The sequence below is a fragment of the Micromesistius poutassou genome (assembly GCF_964030765.1).
Source record: "Micromesistius poutassou genome assembly, chromosome: 12".
NCBI classification, from domain to species: domain Eukaryota; kingdom Metazoa; phylum Chordata; class Actinopteri; order Gadiformes; family Gadidae; genus Micromesistius; species Micromesistius poutassou.
Window position 1 is genome coordinate 7,313,920 of NC_140282.1, and position 17,500 is coordinate 7,331,419.

Genomic DNA, 17,500 nt, shown 5'->3' on the forward strand with positions numbered 1-17,500 from the left:
GTCTCTCTCTCTCTCTCTCTCTCTCTCTCTCTCTCTCTCTCTCTCTCTCTCTCTCTCTCTCTCTCTCTCTCTCTCTCTCTCTCTCTCTCTCACCATTCGTTCCACGATGATGATCTTGGGTCCGAGCTGCTTGTGGATGGCGAAGATGTGGATGAGTCTGAGGGTGAAGACCATGAAGTCCAGGGCCAGGACGGTCCTGCCCGCCTCGTAGGTGTTTGAGGACATCCTGAAACAACAGGATGCTTCTAGGAACTTTCTTCAAAAAGTGTTGATTCACTTTGTTCTCAGCCTTTGTCACTGAGGCGCAACGTAGGAAACAACTGAAGCTCATTAGGTTAATTAGGGCTCTGTCTGTGGCCAGCGCCCATAATTAATGTCATGAGGTCCACCTGTGTTGACCCCTGATCACCTCTGTCAGCCAGGCCTGGTCCAGGGAAACGTTGTGATAGTCCTGCTAGTAATGAACCTTGTTTGTTCCCAGGGACCCAGAAGATGTTCCTACCTGCAGGACAGCCCGACCACGAACAGGGAGATGGCCACCATGTCACACTTGTTCCAGTTGTCCTCCAAGTAGAACTTGATCTTCTTGAAGATGTTGATCTCCTCGTCTGTAAAGAAGCTCTAGGTGTCGACACACAGAAAGAAAACTGTGAGCCTAACTCCTCCTACTCCTTTAAGTAATTTAATACCAAACAAGATTATTAGATCTTATACAACAGTTAGTTCCGACCGGTCCCAACCGAGCAATTTGATTGGACAACGAGACATTCCATAGTGCTGATATACAGTATAACAGCACTGGGACTTTTCACAGACATAATCACTCCGCTGTACGGGCGTTCTAATAACCGTTATTAGCTAACGTTACATCAGCTGTTAAATAGCCTGAATGTTTATGTACTGTATATGTGTTGCCTGGCAACAGCCTAGTCTCCCTTCAGTTGCGGAACTATTTTTGTTGGCGGAGCCGAATAAATGATTACTAAACAAACAAATCATAATCTCTTGTTTCTTATTACTGTTAACTAATAAAATGTGCTCGTAGCACTGTTGTATAAAAGCAATATCACACTCGAGGTCGTGCTGTTGTACTGTATATCAGCACGGTGTGATTATCTGCGGCACTCGGCCTGCGGCCTCGTGCCTACGACCGAATCACAGCCGTGCTGATATACAGTACAACAGCACTCCCTCTCGTGTGATATTGCTTAATTATTAATTACCAAAATGATATTGGTTATCAATGCCGAGGGATGACCAATGGAATTCCCCAATTGTGATCAGTTGAATGAATGTCCCTCAACCTCATCTTGACCATAGTGCAGGGTGAGGGTGAGGGTGAGGGGTTAGGATTAGGGATAGGGATAGGGTTAGGGGTTAGGGTAAGGGTGAGGGTTAGGAGTAAGGGATTAGGGTTAGGGTTAAGGTTAGGGTTAGGGTTAGGGGTTAGGGTTAGGGTTAGGTTAGGGTCTGTCACCTGTCGTATCTCCTCCAGCACCAGGGTGAGGTTAGGGTTAGGGTATGGTTAGGTTAGGGTTAGGGTGAGGGTGAGGGTTAGGTTAGGTTAGGGTCTGTCACCTGTCATATCTCCTCCAGCACCAGGGTGAGGTTAGGGTTAGGGTAGGGTTAGGTTAGGGTGAGGGTGAGGGTTAGGTTAGGTTAGGGTCTGTCACCTGTCGTATCTCCTCCAGCACCAGGGTGAGGTTAGGGTTAGGGTAGGGTTAGGTTAGGGTGAGGGTGAGGGTTAGGTTAGGTTAGGGTCTGTCACCTGTCGTATCTCCTCCAGCACCAGGGTGAGGTTAGGGTTAGGGTATGGTTAGGTTAGGGTGAGGGTGAGGGTGAGGGTTAGGTTAGGTTAGGGTCTGTCACCTGTCGTATCTCCTCCAGCACCAGGGTGAACACCCAGAAGTAGAGCATGACCTCAGGCCCCCCGGGGCCCTGCGGCGGCGGGGGCCTGAAGTCCAGCAGCAGCACGTAGCTGAAGAGGCCCAGGAAGGCGAAGTACATGATGACGTTCCCCAGGAACACCGTGACCGGAGCGCTCCAGAAGCGGTGCCAGCGCCGCAGGAAGAAACGCCACCACACAGCGGCACAGCTCTGACCCGCGGTGTGGGGGGCCGTGGCTCTGGGGGGGGGGAGAGGGGCTGAGCACAGGCCAGCGGTACGGGGCTGGAAGTGGGTTGGTCACTTACAGGGAGGTCATGGGGGGGGTCAGGTGTAACGGGGGGGGGGGGGGTCAGGTGTAACGGGGGGGTCAGACGGGGGTCTTACAGCGGGTCGTCGTCGTCTGTCAGCAGCAGGGCCTTCTCCGTGTCCAGACTATCCAGCTCCGTGAACGGCTCCCCGGAGCTCCGGCTGTCTGACTCCTCCTCACTGAGGAGGAGAGAGGAGAGAGGCTGTCTGACTCCTCCTCACTGAGGAGGAGAGAGGAGAGAGGCTGTCTGACTCCTCCTCACTGAGGAGGAGAGAGGAGAGAGGCTGTCTGACTCCTCCTCACGGAGGGGGGAGGAGAACACAGACTGAGAGGAGGAGCAGAGAGGAGAGAGGAGCACAGGGGGTCACCTGAACTTGATGAGGTTGGTCCAGATGAGGGGGGGGCAGAAGAAGGAGAGGACCAGCTTGGAGATGCCCGTGTCGGTGGTCATGGCCCCCCACCAGATCTTGGTCAGCATGGCCTGCACAGCGGGGGGTTAGCTCTGACCTCATTCCTCTCTTAGCCTACAGGCTGTGGCCCAACGCCTCGGAGCATCATAGACTCACATCATATATCATAGAAAACACACTTTCATATATTCAGAGAAGAACAACCAGACGATATGAAGATAAGGACAATCAATTATTTGACAAAACAACAAACGAAACATTTAACAGACTGATCTCCCTCTAATAAAGACCCCCTTGCTCCTGAACACATGCTCCTCCTCTCTCTCCTCTCCTCCTCTCTCTCCTCTCTCCTCCCTCTCTCTCCTCTCTCCTCCTCTCTCCTCCCTCTCTCTCCTCTCCTCTCTCCTCTCTCCCCTCCTCCGTCTTTCTCCTCTCTCCTCTCTCTCCCCTCTCTCCTCTCCTCTCTCCTCTTTCTCCCCTCTCTCCTCTCCTCTCCTCTCTCCTCTCCTCTCTCTCCCCTCTCTCCTCTCTCCTCCCTCTCTCTCTCCTCTCTCTCCTCCCTCCCCAGAACCTGTGAACGTTTCACAAGGTTACATTTAATTTAGGATTAAGGTTTTCCACACATTCTATAAAAACTGTTCCACATGAAAGATTATCAACACATATCCACGCCATTCGGTGGACAGTCTTTAATATATTAACCCCTAAATAAGGACCAGCAGCATCTCATTGAAGCTCTGAGTACCACCACTAGAGGGAGTGAGGAGCCTACTGATTGAGATGCTCTCTGGAGGGGCTGATATCAGCTTCAAGTGGAAACTCAATTTCCTCCTGGCATGAAGCATCGGTCTTTCCCCAGAACGTGAAATGGGGTCACCTGCTCACTGACGATATTAAGCCACAAACTCATCAGAACCACGATTTGTTTAATGGACCATCATTCTCTAGTGAATGATGAGTGAGAGAGGCTGGATCAAAGCGTCTTGTTTCCTGCTGTGTTGCCTAATTGATAGGCTGCTTGTCCAGGCTCGCCTTTCATTGTTCATCTTCTAATAATGAAACCATTTAGATTCATTATGAATTCATTAGAATAAGGCCTCGACTGAGACTCTTTCAGCATGAGAGGTGATTAAAAGGGAACTGAATTGAATCCTTTGTATACAAAAAATCTTCTTTGATAAAACTAGACTGTTGCCAGCCTCAGGGCCTCACAGCCTCACTACCTCACAGCCTCAGGGCCTCACAGCCTCACTACCTCACAGCCTCAGGGCCTCACAGCCTCACTACCTCACAGCCTCAGGGCCTCACAGCCTCACTACCTCACAGCCTCAGGGCCTCACAGCCTCACTACCTCACAGCCTCAGGGCCTCACAGCCTCACTACCTCACAGCCTCAGGGCCTCACAGCCTCACTACCTCACAGCCTCAGGGCCTCACAGCCTCACTACCTCACAGCCTCACTACCTCACAGCCTCAGGGCCTCACAGCCTCACTACCTCACAGCCTCAGGGCCTCACAGCCTCACTACCTCACAGCCTCACTACCTCACAGCCTCAGGGCCTCACAGCCTCACTACCTCACAGCCTCAGGGCCTCACAGCCTCAGGGCCTCACCGCCTCAGGGCCTCACAGCCTCACTACCTCAGGGCCTCACAGCCTCAGGGCCTCACAGCCTCAGGGCCTCACTGCCCCACAGCCTCAGGGCCTCACAGCCTCACAGCCTCAGGGCCTCACAGCCTCCGGGCCTCAGAGCCTCGTCCGTTACCTGGACTCCGTCGTGGGCGAAGAAGGACTTGGCGTCGGCCTCGGTGGCGAGGTTGAGCACGGTGGTCTTGCTCCAGCAGCGTGTCTGGCGGACCAGCAGGGCGTAGGCGCGGTCCTCACTGTTGGAGTAGCACTCCCCGAACAGGTCTGGGACAGGGAGGGGGGGGGGGGGGGGGGGGGTCAGGGGAGGAGCCTGAGGTACGTCTGTGGCCCCTCTGCTCCAGATGGTTGAGGCTCCAGACCTCCGGAGCGTCATGATTTAAAAAAAGTATCTTTGATGCAGAGAACATGAACAGCATTCCTGTTTCGCTTCAATGTGAATAAAAAAAGGAATGATTCCAGATTTAACCTAACCCCAAAAACTATTTCCAGGTCACCAAGGGAAGCGGTGTCCCTGCTCACGTGACCTCCTGTCTGCTGATTGGTGGAGGGGCTCACCCAGGGCCAACTGCTCGTACTTGGCCTCCTTCATGCTGCGGGCCGACTCAGCCTCCGACTCCAGCCGCGCCATCTCCTTCAGGATCTTACAGCCGGCCAGCGCCGCCGCCACCGCCTCAGGGCCCTGAGGTCACAGGGGTCAGGAGGTCAGGAGACTGACAGGAGGTCAGCTCTCACTCTATCACCCTCTCACTCTATCACCCGCTCACTCTATCACCCTCTCACTCTATCACCCGCTCACTCTATCACCCGCTCACTCTACCACCCTCTCACTCTATCACCCTCTCACTATCACCCGCTCACTATCACCCGCTCACTCTATCACCCTCTCACTATCACCCGCTCACTCTATCACCCTCTCACTCTATCACCCTCTCACTATCACCTGCTCACTCTATCACCCTCTCACTCTATCACCTGCTCACTCTATCACCCTCTCACTCTATCACCCTCTCACTCTATCACCATAGGCGTCAGTTACGCTGGGGACGCTGGGGACGAGTCCCCACCAGTTTTCGTCAAGATTAATTTTGTACCCACCACTTAAAAAGACAAAAAACTTGAGTTTAATTATTATGGATTATTACACGGCTCTTCTCAATGCTGTGGTATGCGCTGTTCACTTGCATGGTCCTTCCCGACTTGCAGTGGTGAATTATTTTTCGATAATTGACCGTTGCATAATGTCCGCTGTCAAGGAAAGTGACTCTGATTCACGTCTCTCGTATCACTCCGCAAGTAGTCCGGTAACTTATCAACCCCAGCGTATTTGGTTGCTAAGCAACGTCAACGTCTTTGGCAGACTATTTCTCTGCTGATCAACACTACGAATAGTAATAACAAATGAATTGTAAAAAGACACACAAAAAAAAGGTGCGATCGGGATTGTTGACGGGGCGGGGTGGTTGTTGACGGGGGGGCGCGCAATCGGGATTGTTGACGGGGGGGCGCTCATGTTTCATTTGGGTGCCCCCAACACATTTTGCCGCCCTAGGCGATTGCCTAGTTTGCCTATGGCAATCGCCGGGCCTGAGAACAAGCCCCTTCAGGGCGAGACACCTTCGCATCGCGCGGTGTCCGGTTCGCCCTGTCCGCCCTGTCGGGGCTTATTTTCCCGATAATGACCTATGTTCTATAGATTATCCCTTACTTATTTTTGTATGAGCTGCCAGCCTGGCTTGGACAATGAATGAGGTATTAATACCAATACTCTTTGGCTGGGATGCAATGATGAGGCATCAGACAATCAAGTCATTTTAGCCTGAATACATGAAGGTAAAAAGCACCAGAGCAGGTTGGTAGTACCATGGACATACAGAGCGATAACCTGTTGAACTAAATGGATGTGGCAGGCTACACCACGGGATGCATCTGCAGACCATTGCCACATAAATAAAGGTAAGATGCAATATTTATTGCTTAAGATTTGCTGGTGCTTTGGTGAGGTGTTTTGTGTTTTTTTGCACTCAAGTGGTCGGCTGTTTTAACTCGATTGAAGTTAGCCATAGCCACCAAGTAGCCTAACTTATCCATGGTTTGCGTTCATACAGTGTTGGGTAGTGGAGATGACGATAGTGGAGTAATTAGTGGAATAATCGTGGTGGGGGGGGTGCATGAGTTTTGGTCAGAATGCCTGATGTAGATTGGATGGATGCGTGTTGTGAATTGAGAACAGCCAGCTCATGATGTGATACAGCGTTCAGCTGTGCAACAAATATCTTTTGCCCTTTCAATCTGTTTCGACATCTGTAGTGCTGTGTGTAGCCACACGTTTGCCCCTTCACAACTTAAACACGTAGTTAATTTGCTTTCCTAGCTCCTCTTTGTTTGTGTTGGTAGCTTTCCACTGTCGGTGGAAAAGCGACAATAGTGGGTCATACTCATAGCCTATGTCCAATGCTTTTTGGAAACGCTTTCTTCATAAAACGTGTCAGACATCAGTTTTTTGTATACCTTTTATTGAGAGCGTACATGTTCCCCGGGTCTTATGTTCCCCGATCACGACTGTATTTTTCGTAGGCGGAATCCGGAAAAGGTTCCGCCTCAAGCACTAGGATTGGACAGGTAGCCTGTCAGGCAAACTCACACGCTGACTCCTCAACCTAAACCTAACCCTAACCATAACCGTAACCGTAACCCTCACCCTAACCATAAGCGTAACCCTAATATTCATGATTCTTCTGGATTCCACCTACGAAAAACACATTCGCTCCCCGGTCACATACAAAGCGGGTAACATAGGACCCGGGGAACATAGGGATGACACCCTTTTATTCATTAGTAAGCTACATGGGTATGCCGTCTTTCAGAACCTTTCATTACCTGCATTAAATAGAAAAAAAAGATTGCATCCTCATTGTACCCAGCACTTCTGAAAATGCACTTTGGAACGCGTCTCTGTCCCCAGCACATTTCAAACCAAACTGATGCCCATGTCTATCACCCTCTCACTCTATCACCTGCTCACTCTATCACCCGCTCACTCTATCACCCTCTCACTCTATCACCTGCTCACTCTCACCCCAGCTCGTCTGTGTTGCAGCAAACGGTTGGAGCTTCCTTTGCATAATGTGGTCAGACGTCAGATGGCCTCCAGTTCACCCTGTGGTTGCGTTCTGTTTGCTGAGCCCGTTTATCTGGCTTTATATTGACGCATGTGTGAACAGGGCTGCTCCGGCCCGGCACTACGCAAACCCCGGAGGCTGGCTGAGTCTGTGTGGACCGGAGCCTCCCCTGGTGGAGCTGGGCTTTGCCCTCCTGGCTCTGTGGACTAAAGCTCCAATCGTTGTGTTTGCATCAGACTCCTCACATCATATTTGATTCATGATTCAGTTTTGCGGATGAGAAGCAGTGAGGGTGTGATTCATCTGAGCCGTGCCGCGAGGGACGACTTAGCTCAGCGCCGCACGCTGGGGGAGCACAGCCCGCAGCGCCGCTAGCCTGTTAGCACGTCCTCATCTGTTAGCCTGTTAGCACGTCCTCATCTGCTAGCCTGTTAGCACGTCCTCATCTGCTAGCCTGTTAGCACGTCCTCATCTGCTAGCCTGTTAGCACGTCCTCATCTGTTAGCCTGTTAGCACGTCCTCATCTGCTAGCCTGTTAGCACGTCCTCATCTGCTAGCCTGTTAGCACGTCCTCATCTGCTAGCCTGTTAGCACGTCTTCATCGATGCTACTACACGCTGGACTCTGAGAGGATGAGGAGGAGCTGAGACTGACCCCGGCCCAGAAGGAGAGGAGGAGGAGGAGGAGGAGGAGAGGAGGAGCTGTTCAGACTGACCATGGCCCAGAAGTAGTTGGCCATGTGCTGGCGGTTCTGCAGCACGGCCCAGAGGAAGAGGTCCCTCCAGGGGTGATCACAACACTCCTCCAGCTCCGCCAGACTCTTCTGCTGGTGGAAGAGACGGCCCTTAGCCGGCTTCTCCTGACACACACACACACACACACACACACACACACACACACACACACACACACACACACACACACACACTAGATTAGTGAAGTTCTGGTCATTAATTCTCCAATTGATTCACTTGATAATTCGATTTCTTTACATTTTTGCTATTACATTATTGTATTAGCATATCATGTTCCGATGCATCACTCTAACATGTATATATGTATATATATATATGTATATATGTATGTGTCAGCAGAGTGAGTAGTCCCAGTGTGTGAGCTCGGTATCTTAACCCCAGCTGGTTCCTCACGCTGGGGATCTTCTGGTAGAAGCCCTTGCAGGAGTCGTGCAGGAAGTCCTTCAGGACCTTGGCCACCTCGTGGAGGGTGAAGCGGGGCTTGCGCTCGCCCTGCTCCGGGGGGTGGTGTCCGGGCGGCCCGGGGGTGCGTGCGGCCTTCAGCAGCAGCTGCTTCTCCTGGTACTTCTTGAGGAGCAGGTGGTACAGCAGGCTCTTCTCCGACACGGACCAGTACAGCTCCTGCAGCCGGCCATATGTCAGGAAGTCGCCCAGGTTCACGCCGTTGTCCACAAAGAGGCGCACAAAGTCGGGCTTGTCGTTGACCAGCGCGTCCATCATGACCTCCTCCAGGTCCTGGGCCTGTGGGGGGGGGGGGGGGGGGGGGGCGTCACCATGGAGACCAGGCTGAGGCCTCCATCCCACTCAGCACTGGTCTCCGTCTGCCCTGCTGCCGCTCGCTCTGTGCTCTCAGACTCGGCTCTACTGACACCATCTTTATTGACATCGTCACATTTCTGTTGTCACCAAATCAACAACAAACAGCACTCCTACTCCACGGAGACACCACACCCAGCATTCTATTTAAGCAATAGATCACGACAGGCTGTGGTACAATGAGCGTATACCACTGACTGAAGTGATCTGTTGCTCTTATAAAACGGTTACGTAAGTATGGCAAAATGAAAGTCATACACACCCTCAATTTTGAAAAAGTGAGAAAGTCGGAAAAGCATTTTTACGAATTTTTTTCAACGAATACAAAAAAGTATTCCCTCCTGGCTGCCTGCAAAGTGTACGGCGGTTGCTATGCAACACACTGTAGCGTCCTTCAGAGAGAAGGCTAGAGACGGTAGCTCGGTTCGCCGGGCAATTTAGCCTACTATCGAGTTCACTCACCGTGTGCCTATTGCTTTACAACATTTCCACCCTCTCCAGCAATCAACATGTTTTTAGGCTTCAGTGAACTATGCTATTGCTTTTATATATAAATAAACAACAGTTCAAGTTAGGCGCAGAGTGATACTGAACTCTGTAAACTGAACGGGCGTCATAGCTGTGTGTATACGCTCAATATACAACAGTTGGGAACCAATCAGATTTAAGCCACCCGTTTTATAATATAATGATATAAAACAGTCATATTTGAATAGCAGCAACAATAACAGCATTAGATGGATTAAGCAGAAGGTGCAGAGTGCAGTGCTGACAGGGGTCCTGTGTTACGGCCTCTCCCCACCTGCCACTCCACGTCTCCGTTGAAGATGTCGCTCTTAGCGATGTCCACACGGTTCCACGCCACCGCCAGCTTCAGCTCGTCCAGGAAGTCCTGAGCCTGCTGGCTCTGACTCTTACAGGCTGACACACGCGCACACACACACACACACACACACACACACACACACACACACACACACACACACACACACACACACACACACACACACACACACACACACACACACACACACACATGCACACAGGAACACAAACCACAAGCATCAAAGTCAAGTTTTTTTTTATCTGGGGTGAAAAGTTTCCCCATTTGTGTGTGCAGCGCGGCTGAAAGGCTTAGCAGCCAAACGTTACCCTTAACCAGAGCTTTGAGGATCACCGTGTCCAGCTCAGAGCTCTGCTGCTCAGGGTCGTGGACCGTCAGCAGGTGGCCGTGGTCCAGGATCTTCTGGATCTGAGGGGTTTGAGGACACACACGCACACACACACGCACACGCACACGCACACACACACACACACACACACACACACACACACACACACACACACCCATCAATCATTCACTCATAGTGCACAATCATCAGTTCACGTCCACTTACGTGATTAAAGTATTCCTCTCCATCTCATTCTGTGAAGCCCTATGTGCTGGTCTCTTACCAGTTTGATCCAGGTCCTGAGGTGGGCGCTGGTCTCTTACCAGTTTGATCCAGGTCCTGAGGTGGGCGCTGGTCTCTTACCAGTTTGATCCAGGTCCTGAGGTGGGCGCTGGTCTCTTACCAGTTTGATCCAGGTCCTGAGGTGGGCGCTGGTCTCTTACCAGTTTGATCCAGGTCCTGAGGTGGGCGCTGGTCTCTTACCAGTTTGATCCAGGTCCTGAGGTGGGCGCTGGTCTCTTACCAGTTTGATCCAGGTCCTGAGGTGGGCGCTGGTCTCTTACCAGTTTGATCCAGGTCCTGAGGTGGGCGCTGGTCTCTTACCAGTTTGATCCAGGTCCTGAGGTGGGCGCTGGTCTCTTACCAGTTTGATCCAGGTCCTGAGGTGGGCGCTGGTCTCTTACCAGTTTGATCCAGGTCCTGAGGTGGGCGCTGGTCTCTTACCAGTTTGATCCAGGTCCTGAGGTGGGCGCTGGTCTCTTACCAGTTTGATCCAGGTCCTGAGGTGGGCGCTGGTCTCTTACCAGTTTGATCCAGGTCCTGAGGTGGGCGCTGGTCTCTTACCAGTTTGATCCAGGTCCTGAGGTGGGCGCTGGTCTCTTACCAGTTTGATCCAGGTCCTGAGGTGGGCGCTGGTCTCTTACCAGTTTGATCCAGGTCCTGAGGTGGGCGCTGGTCTCTTACCAGTTTGATCCAGGTCCTGAGGTGGGCGCTGGTCTCTTACCAGTTTGATCCAGGTCCTGAGGTGGGCGCTGGTCTCTTACCAGTTTGATCCAGGTCCTGAGGTGGGCGCTGGTCTCTTACCAGTTTGATCCAGGTCCTGAGGTGGGCGCTGGTCTCTTACCAGTTTGATCCAGGTCCTGAGGTGGGCGCTGGTCTCTTACCAGTTTGATCCAGGTCCTGAGGTGGGCGCTGGTCTCTTACCAGTTTGATCCAGGTCCTGAGGTGGGCGCTGGTCTCTTACCAGTTTGATCCAGGTCCTGAGGTGGGCGCTGGTCTCTTACCAGTTTGATCCAGGTCCTGAGGTGGGCGCTGTGCTGGTCTCCCGGGAAGGTGTGGACCAGCAGCTCCTGGACGCTCTCCGTGTCCCAGGATCCTTTGCTGAGCAGCGTGACCAGGATGTCGGCCAGACCCCCCGACCCCGCCAGGATCAGCCAGGGGGTGGAGTTACCCATGCCCGTCATCATCCTCTGAGAGAGAGACAGGTTAGAGAGAGAGACGGGTTAGAGAGAGAGACGGGTTAGAGAGAGACGGGTTAGAGAGAGAGACGGGTTAGAGAGAGAGACGGGTTAGAGAGAGACGGGTTAGAGAGAGACGGGTTAGAGAGAGAGACGGGTTAGAGAGAGACGGGTTAGAGAGAGACGGGTTAGAGAGAGACGGGTTAGAGAGAGAGACGGGTTAGAGAGAGACAGGTTAGAGAGAGACGGGTTAGAGAGAGAGACGGGGTAGAGAGAGAGACGGGTTAGAGAGAGAGACGGGTTAGAGAGAGACGGGTTAGAGAGAGAGACGGGTTAGAGAGAGAGACGGGTTAGAGAGAGACAGGTTAGAGAGAGACGGGTTAGAGAGAGAGACGGGTTAGAGAGGGACGGGTTAGAGAGGGAGACGGGTTAGAGAGAGACAGGTTAGAGAGAGACGGGTTAGAGAGAGAGACGGGTTAGAGAGAGACAGGTTAGAGAGAGAGACGGGTTAGAGAGAGACGGGTTAGAGAGAGAGACGGGTTAGAGAGGGACGGGTTAGAGAGGGAGACGGGTTAGAGAGAGACAGGTTAGAGAGAGAGACGGGTTAGAGAGGGACGGGTTAGAGAGAGAGACAGGTTAGAGAGAGAGACGGGTTAGAGAGAGACGGGTTAGAGAGAGAGACGGGTTAGAGAGGGACGGCTTAGAGAGGGAGACGGGTTAGAGAGAGACAGGTTAGAGAGAGACGGGTTAGAGAGAGAGACGGGTTAGAGAGAGACAGGTTAGAGAGAGAGACGGGTTAGAGAGAGAGACGGGTTAGAGAGAGACGGGTTAGAGAGAGAGACGGGTTAGAGAGAGAGACGGGTTAGAGAGAGACGGGTTAGAGAGAGAGACGGGTTAGAGAGAGACAGGTTAGAGAGAGACGGGTTAGAGAGAGACAGGTTAGAGAGAGAGACGGGTTAGAGAGAGAGACGGGTTAGAGAGAGACGGGTTAGAGAGAGAGACGGGTTAGAGAGAGAGACGGGTTAGAGAGAGACAGGTTAGAGAGAGACAGGTTAGAGAGAGAGACGGGTTAGAGAGAGACGGGTTAGAGAGAGAGACGGGTTAGAGAGAGACGGGTTAGATAGAGACGGGTTAGAGAGAGACGGGTTAGAGAGAGAGACGGGTTAGAGAGAGAGACGGGTTAGAGAGAAACAGGTTAGAGAGAGACGGGTTAGAGAGAGAGGCGGGTTAGAGAGAGACGGGTTAGATAGAGACGGGTTAGAGAGAGACGGGTTAGAGAGAGAGACGGGTTAGAGAGAGACGGGTTAGCGAGAGAGACGGGTTAGAGAGAGACGGGTTAGAGAGAGACGGGTTAGAGAGAGACGGGTTAGAGAGAGAGACGGGTTAGAGAGAGACAGGTTAGAGAGAGACGGGTTAGAGAGAGAGACGGGGTAGAGAGAGAGACGGGTTAGAGAGAGAGACGGGTTAGAGAGAGACGGGTTAGAGAGAGAGACGGGTTAGAGAGAGAGACGGGTTAGAGAGAGACAGGTTAGAGAGAGACGGGTTAGAGAGAGAGACGGGTTAGAGAGGGACGGGTTAGAGAGGGAGACGGGTTAGAGAGAGACAGGTTAGAGAGAGACGGGTTAGAGAGAGAGACGGGTTAGAGAGAGACAGGTTAGAGAGAGAGACGGGTTAGAGAGAGACGGGTTAGAGAGAGAGACGGGTTAGAGAGGGACGGGTTAGAGAGGGAGACGGGTTAGAGAGAGACAGGTTAGAGAGAGAGACGGGTTAGAGAGGGACGGGTTAGAGAGAGAGACAGGTTAGAGAGAGAGACGGGTTAGAGAGAGACGGGTTAGAGAGAGAGACGGGTTAGAGAGGGACGGCTTAGAGAGGGAGACGGGTTAGAGAGAGACAGGTTAGAGAGAGACGGGTTAGAGAGAGAGACGGGTTAGAGAGAGACAGGTTAGAGAGAGAGACGGGTTAGAGAGAGAGACGGGTTAGAGAGAGACGGGTTAGAGAGAGAGACGGGTTAGAGAGAGAGACGGGTTAGAGAGAGACGGGTTAGAGAGAGACGGGTTAGAGAGAGAGACGGGTTAGAGAGAGACAGGTTAGAGAGAGACGGGTTAGAGAGAGACAGGTTAGAGAGAGAGACGGGTTAGAGAGAGAGACGGGTTAGAGAGAGACGGGTTAGAGAGAGAGACGGGTTAGAGAGAGACAGGTTAGAGAGAGACAGGTTAGAGAGAGAGACGGGTTAGAGAGAGACGGGTTAGAGAGAGAGACGGGTTAGAGAGAGACGGGTTAGATAGAGACGGGTTAGAGAGAGACGGGTTAGAGAGAGAGACGGGTTAGAGAGAGAGACGGGTTAGAGAGAAACAGGTTAGAGAGAGACGGGTTAGAGAGAGAGGCGGGTTAGAGAGAGACGGGTTAGATAGAGACGGGTTAGAGAGAGACGGGTTAGAGAGAGAGACGGGTTAGAGAGAGACGGGTTAGCGAGAGAGACGGGTTAGAGGGAGACGGGTTAGAGAGAGACGGGTTAGAGAGAGAGACGGGTTAGAGAGGGAGACGGGTTAGATAGAGACGGGTTAGAGAGAGAGACGGGTTAGAGAGAGAGACGGGTTAGAGAGGGACGGGTTAGAGAGAGAGAGACGGGTTAGAGAGAGAGACGGGTTAGAGAGGGACGGGTTAGAGAGAGAGACGGGTTAGAGAGAGACGGGTTAGAGAGAGACGGGTTAGAGAGAGAGACGGGTTAGAGAGAGAGACGGGTTAGAGAGACAGGTTAGAGAGAGACGGGTTAGAGAGAGACGGGTTAGAGAGGGAGACGGGTTAGAGAGAGAGATGGGTTAGAGAGAGAGACGGGTTAGAGAGAGTGACGGGTTAGAGAGAGACGGGTTAGAGAGAGAGACAGGTTAGAGAGAGAGACGGGTTAGAGAGAGAGACGGGTTAGAGAGAGAGACGGGTTAGAGAGAGAGGGAGGGAGGAAGGGAGAGAGAGAGAGGGAGGGAGAGGAGGGAGGGAGAGGAGGGAGGAGGGAGAGGGAGGAGGGAGGAGGGAGGAGGAGGGCGTACGGTGAGGATGCGGGGTTCCCCGTGGACCAGCAGGCAGAGGACGGGGATCTCAAAGCTCCCGGCGCCTGAGGAGAGAGAAGACATGAAGAACCATAAAGAACCACAAATAACCATAAAGAACCATCAAGAACCATAAAGAACCATAAATAACCATAAAGAACCATCAAGAACCATAAAGAACCATCAAGAACCATCAAGAACCACCACTCAGACGTCTCCACCTCGCTCAGACGTCTCCACCACGCCCCTAACCACCACTACCACCACCACCCTCTAAAACACCTTCCTAATGCACCACCACCACCCTCTAAAACACCTTCCTAATGCACCACCACCACCCTCTAAACCACCTTCCTAATGCACCACCACCACCATCCTCATCTAAAACACCTTCCTAATGCTGCCTTGGAAGCAGCAGTTCAAGTCTTTAACTGATTGGTGGAGAGGCCCTCCACGCTGGTGTATTTGGGATCTCACTGTACATGTAACACCACGTTACACGAGTTTCAAACAACTGTTAATTAGCCTCAATTAACGATGGTGAGCTGCTAACCGTCTGAAACACTCTCGCCCCCAAAGCGTCTGTCAACAGACACTTAGTTCCCTGATTGCGCGGTAAACGGAAACAAACAGATAAACAAGATCCAGAGCATCCGGCCTGAGGTTCTGAGAGGACCACGGAGTGGAGGAGACATTTACGTGTTGCTTGGCAACAGCCCAGTCCAGTGGCAGAACTTTTGGATAAACGGTAGGATAAACAAACAAACCCTAACGCGTCGGCCCTCTGTACCGGTAGATGTGTTGTATAAAGTGATCATATGGAGAGGCTGTTGAGACCCAACAACCATGGGATTCAGAACAGAAGCACTACAGAGGGATGGTTATACATATACATATAGATATACATCTATAGATATACATATACATATAGATATACATCTATAGATATACATATAGATATACATCTACATATACATATATATCTATAGATATACATATACAGTACATATAGATATAGATATACATGTAGAAGATATAGATATATAGATAGATATACATATACACATACAGATAAACATAAAGATAGACATATATAGACATATAGATATACATATATATATAGATATAGATATAGAAAGACATATGGATACACATATACACATACAGATAAACATAGATAGATATATATATATATATATATATATACAGTATATAGACATATTGATATACATATATATAGACATACTCTATATATACATATATACATGTAGATAGAAATAGATTGACATATAGATATACATATATATATATACAGATAGATATATACGTATAGATATACATATAAATACATATCATACTGATAGATTGACATGCAAACATAGAGATGGACACACACACACACACACACACTGTGGTAACCCGGTCCACAAGAGTCAAAGGTCTCATGGCAAGTACCACGCAGAGGTTCCAAATAAAGCCGTATTCGGCGTTTATTCACAGGTAAGGCAGAGAACAGGTAATACATAAACTATACTATGGCCTCCGAAAGACTCGCGTAAAAGGATGTATCGTCGGCCTTCTGCTGGGTCATCGTTCCTGCTTCTCCCTGGGTTGAGTTCCCGGTCTCCTTTTAAGATTTTGTTTCCACCCTCCGGCCAGGTGTTCCCCATTGGGCTGATTGCGTTGAGTGAAGATGTGCTCACTGCCGCCGGCTAGTGGATGGCGGCGGTACACACCTTCCACCACTAGCCCACGGTTCCCCCTGGTGGGGAGCGGGTTGCCACACTCCTTCACCGCTGGCTGAAGCCTCTGGTCGTCTGGGGTCCAGCCCAGACATGCATCCCGGCGTGACAGAGCGTCGGCGTTGGCGTTCTCCTTGCCCGGACGGTGGTCCACCTTGAAGTGGAAATCCTGGAGGGCCAGGAACCACCTCGTCACCCGGGCGTTGGTGTCCTTGGCGCTGGCCATCCATTTCAATGGGGCATGGTCGGTGACCAGGGTAAACTCCCGACCTAGGAGATAGTATCGGAGTTTATCCAGGGTCCACTTGATGGCCAGAGCCTCCTTCTCCACCGTGGAGTAGTTCCTCTCGTTGGGCAGGAGTTTCTGGCTGACGTAGGTGATCGGGTGTTCCTCTCCGGCCCGGACCTGGGAGAGAACTCCCAGGTGTATGCCGCTGCGTAGGCCTGGTGAGGTCGTAGGATCTGGTCCATCATTCTCTGGAACGTGGCCGGGGCTCCATGGACGCCGAAGGGGAGGACGGTGTACTGGTATAGTCCTCCCGGGGTCGCGAACGCCGTCTTCTCCCGGGCTGACCGGGTCAACGGCACAATACCAATACCCCTTGGTTAGGTCCAGGGTGGTGAGGTACCTGGCTGGACCGAGTCTCTCAATTAACTCATCCACCCTGGGCATGGGGTAAGCGTCAAACTCGGACGCCTCGTTCAGCCTCCGAAAGTCATTGCAAAAACATCAGGTTTGGGCATGAGGACGACTGGGCTGGACCAGGCGCTGCGTGATTCCTCAATGACCCGGAGCCGAAGCATTCGGCCTACCTCCTCCTGGATGGCATCCCGGCGGGCTTCTGGGACTCGGTATGGAGGGACTCGTACCCTTACTCCTGGTGCCGTCCGGATATCATGGTGTGCGACCGATGTTCTCCTGGGGATCTCCGAGAACACATCCTGGTGTTGCATGACGAGCTTGCTTAGATCCTGCTTCTGGGCTGGGCTGAGGTCCTCCCCCACTGGAACCACTGGGATGTCGCGTTGGGCCGCCAACACCAGGGACGCCGGGTCTGGAGGGTCCGCTCCCCCCCTCCACTGCTTCAGGATGTTGACGTGATACAACTGGGTGGGCTTACGTCTCCCAGGTTGTCGTACCCGGTA

The 17,500-nt window shown here is 51.9% G+C and overlaps 1 protein-coding gene across 1 annotated transcript in view; it reads right to left on the bottom strand.

The window, feature by feature from the left end:
- Positions 1-17,500, bottom strand: part of trpm5 (transient receptor potential cation channel, subfamily M, member 5) — a 26,403-nt gene that overhangs the window by 4,231 nt on the left and 4,672 nt on the right. Inside the window, 13 exon segments of the mRNA XM_084475819.1 lie at positions 94-226; positions 503-621; positions 1,870-2,125; positions 2,272-2,373; positions 2,563-2,675; positions 4,368-4,513; positions 4,805-4,928; positions 8,084-8,227; positions 8,517-8,864; positions 9,742-9,860; positions 10,092-10,191; positions 11,395-11,580; positions 14,613-14,677. Coding sequence (XP_084331945.1) covers positions 94-226; positions 503-621; positions 1,870-2,125; positions 2,272-2,373; positions 2,563-2,675; positions 4,368-4,513; positions 4,805-4,928; positions 8,084-8,227; positions 8,517-8,864; positions 9,742-9,860; positions 10,092-10,191; positions 11,395-11,580; positions 14,613-14,677 — 1,955 coding nt within the window.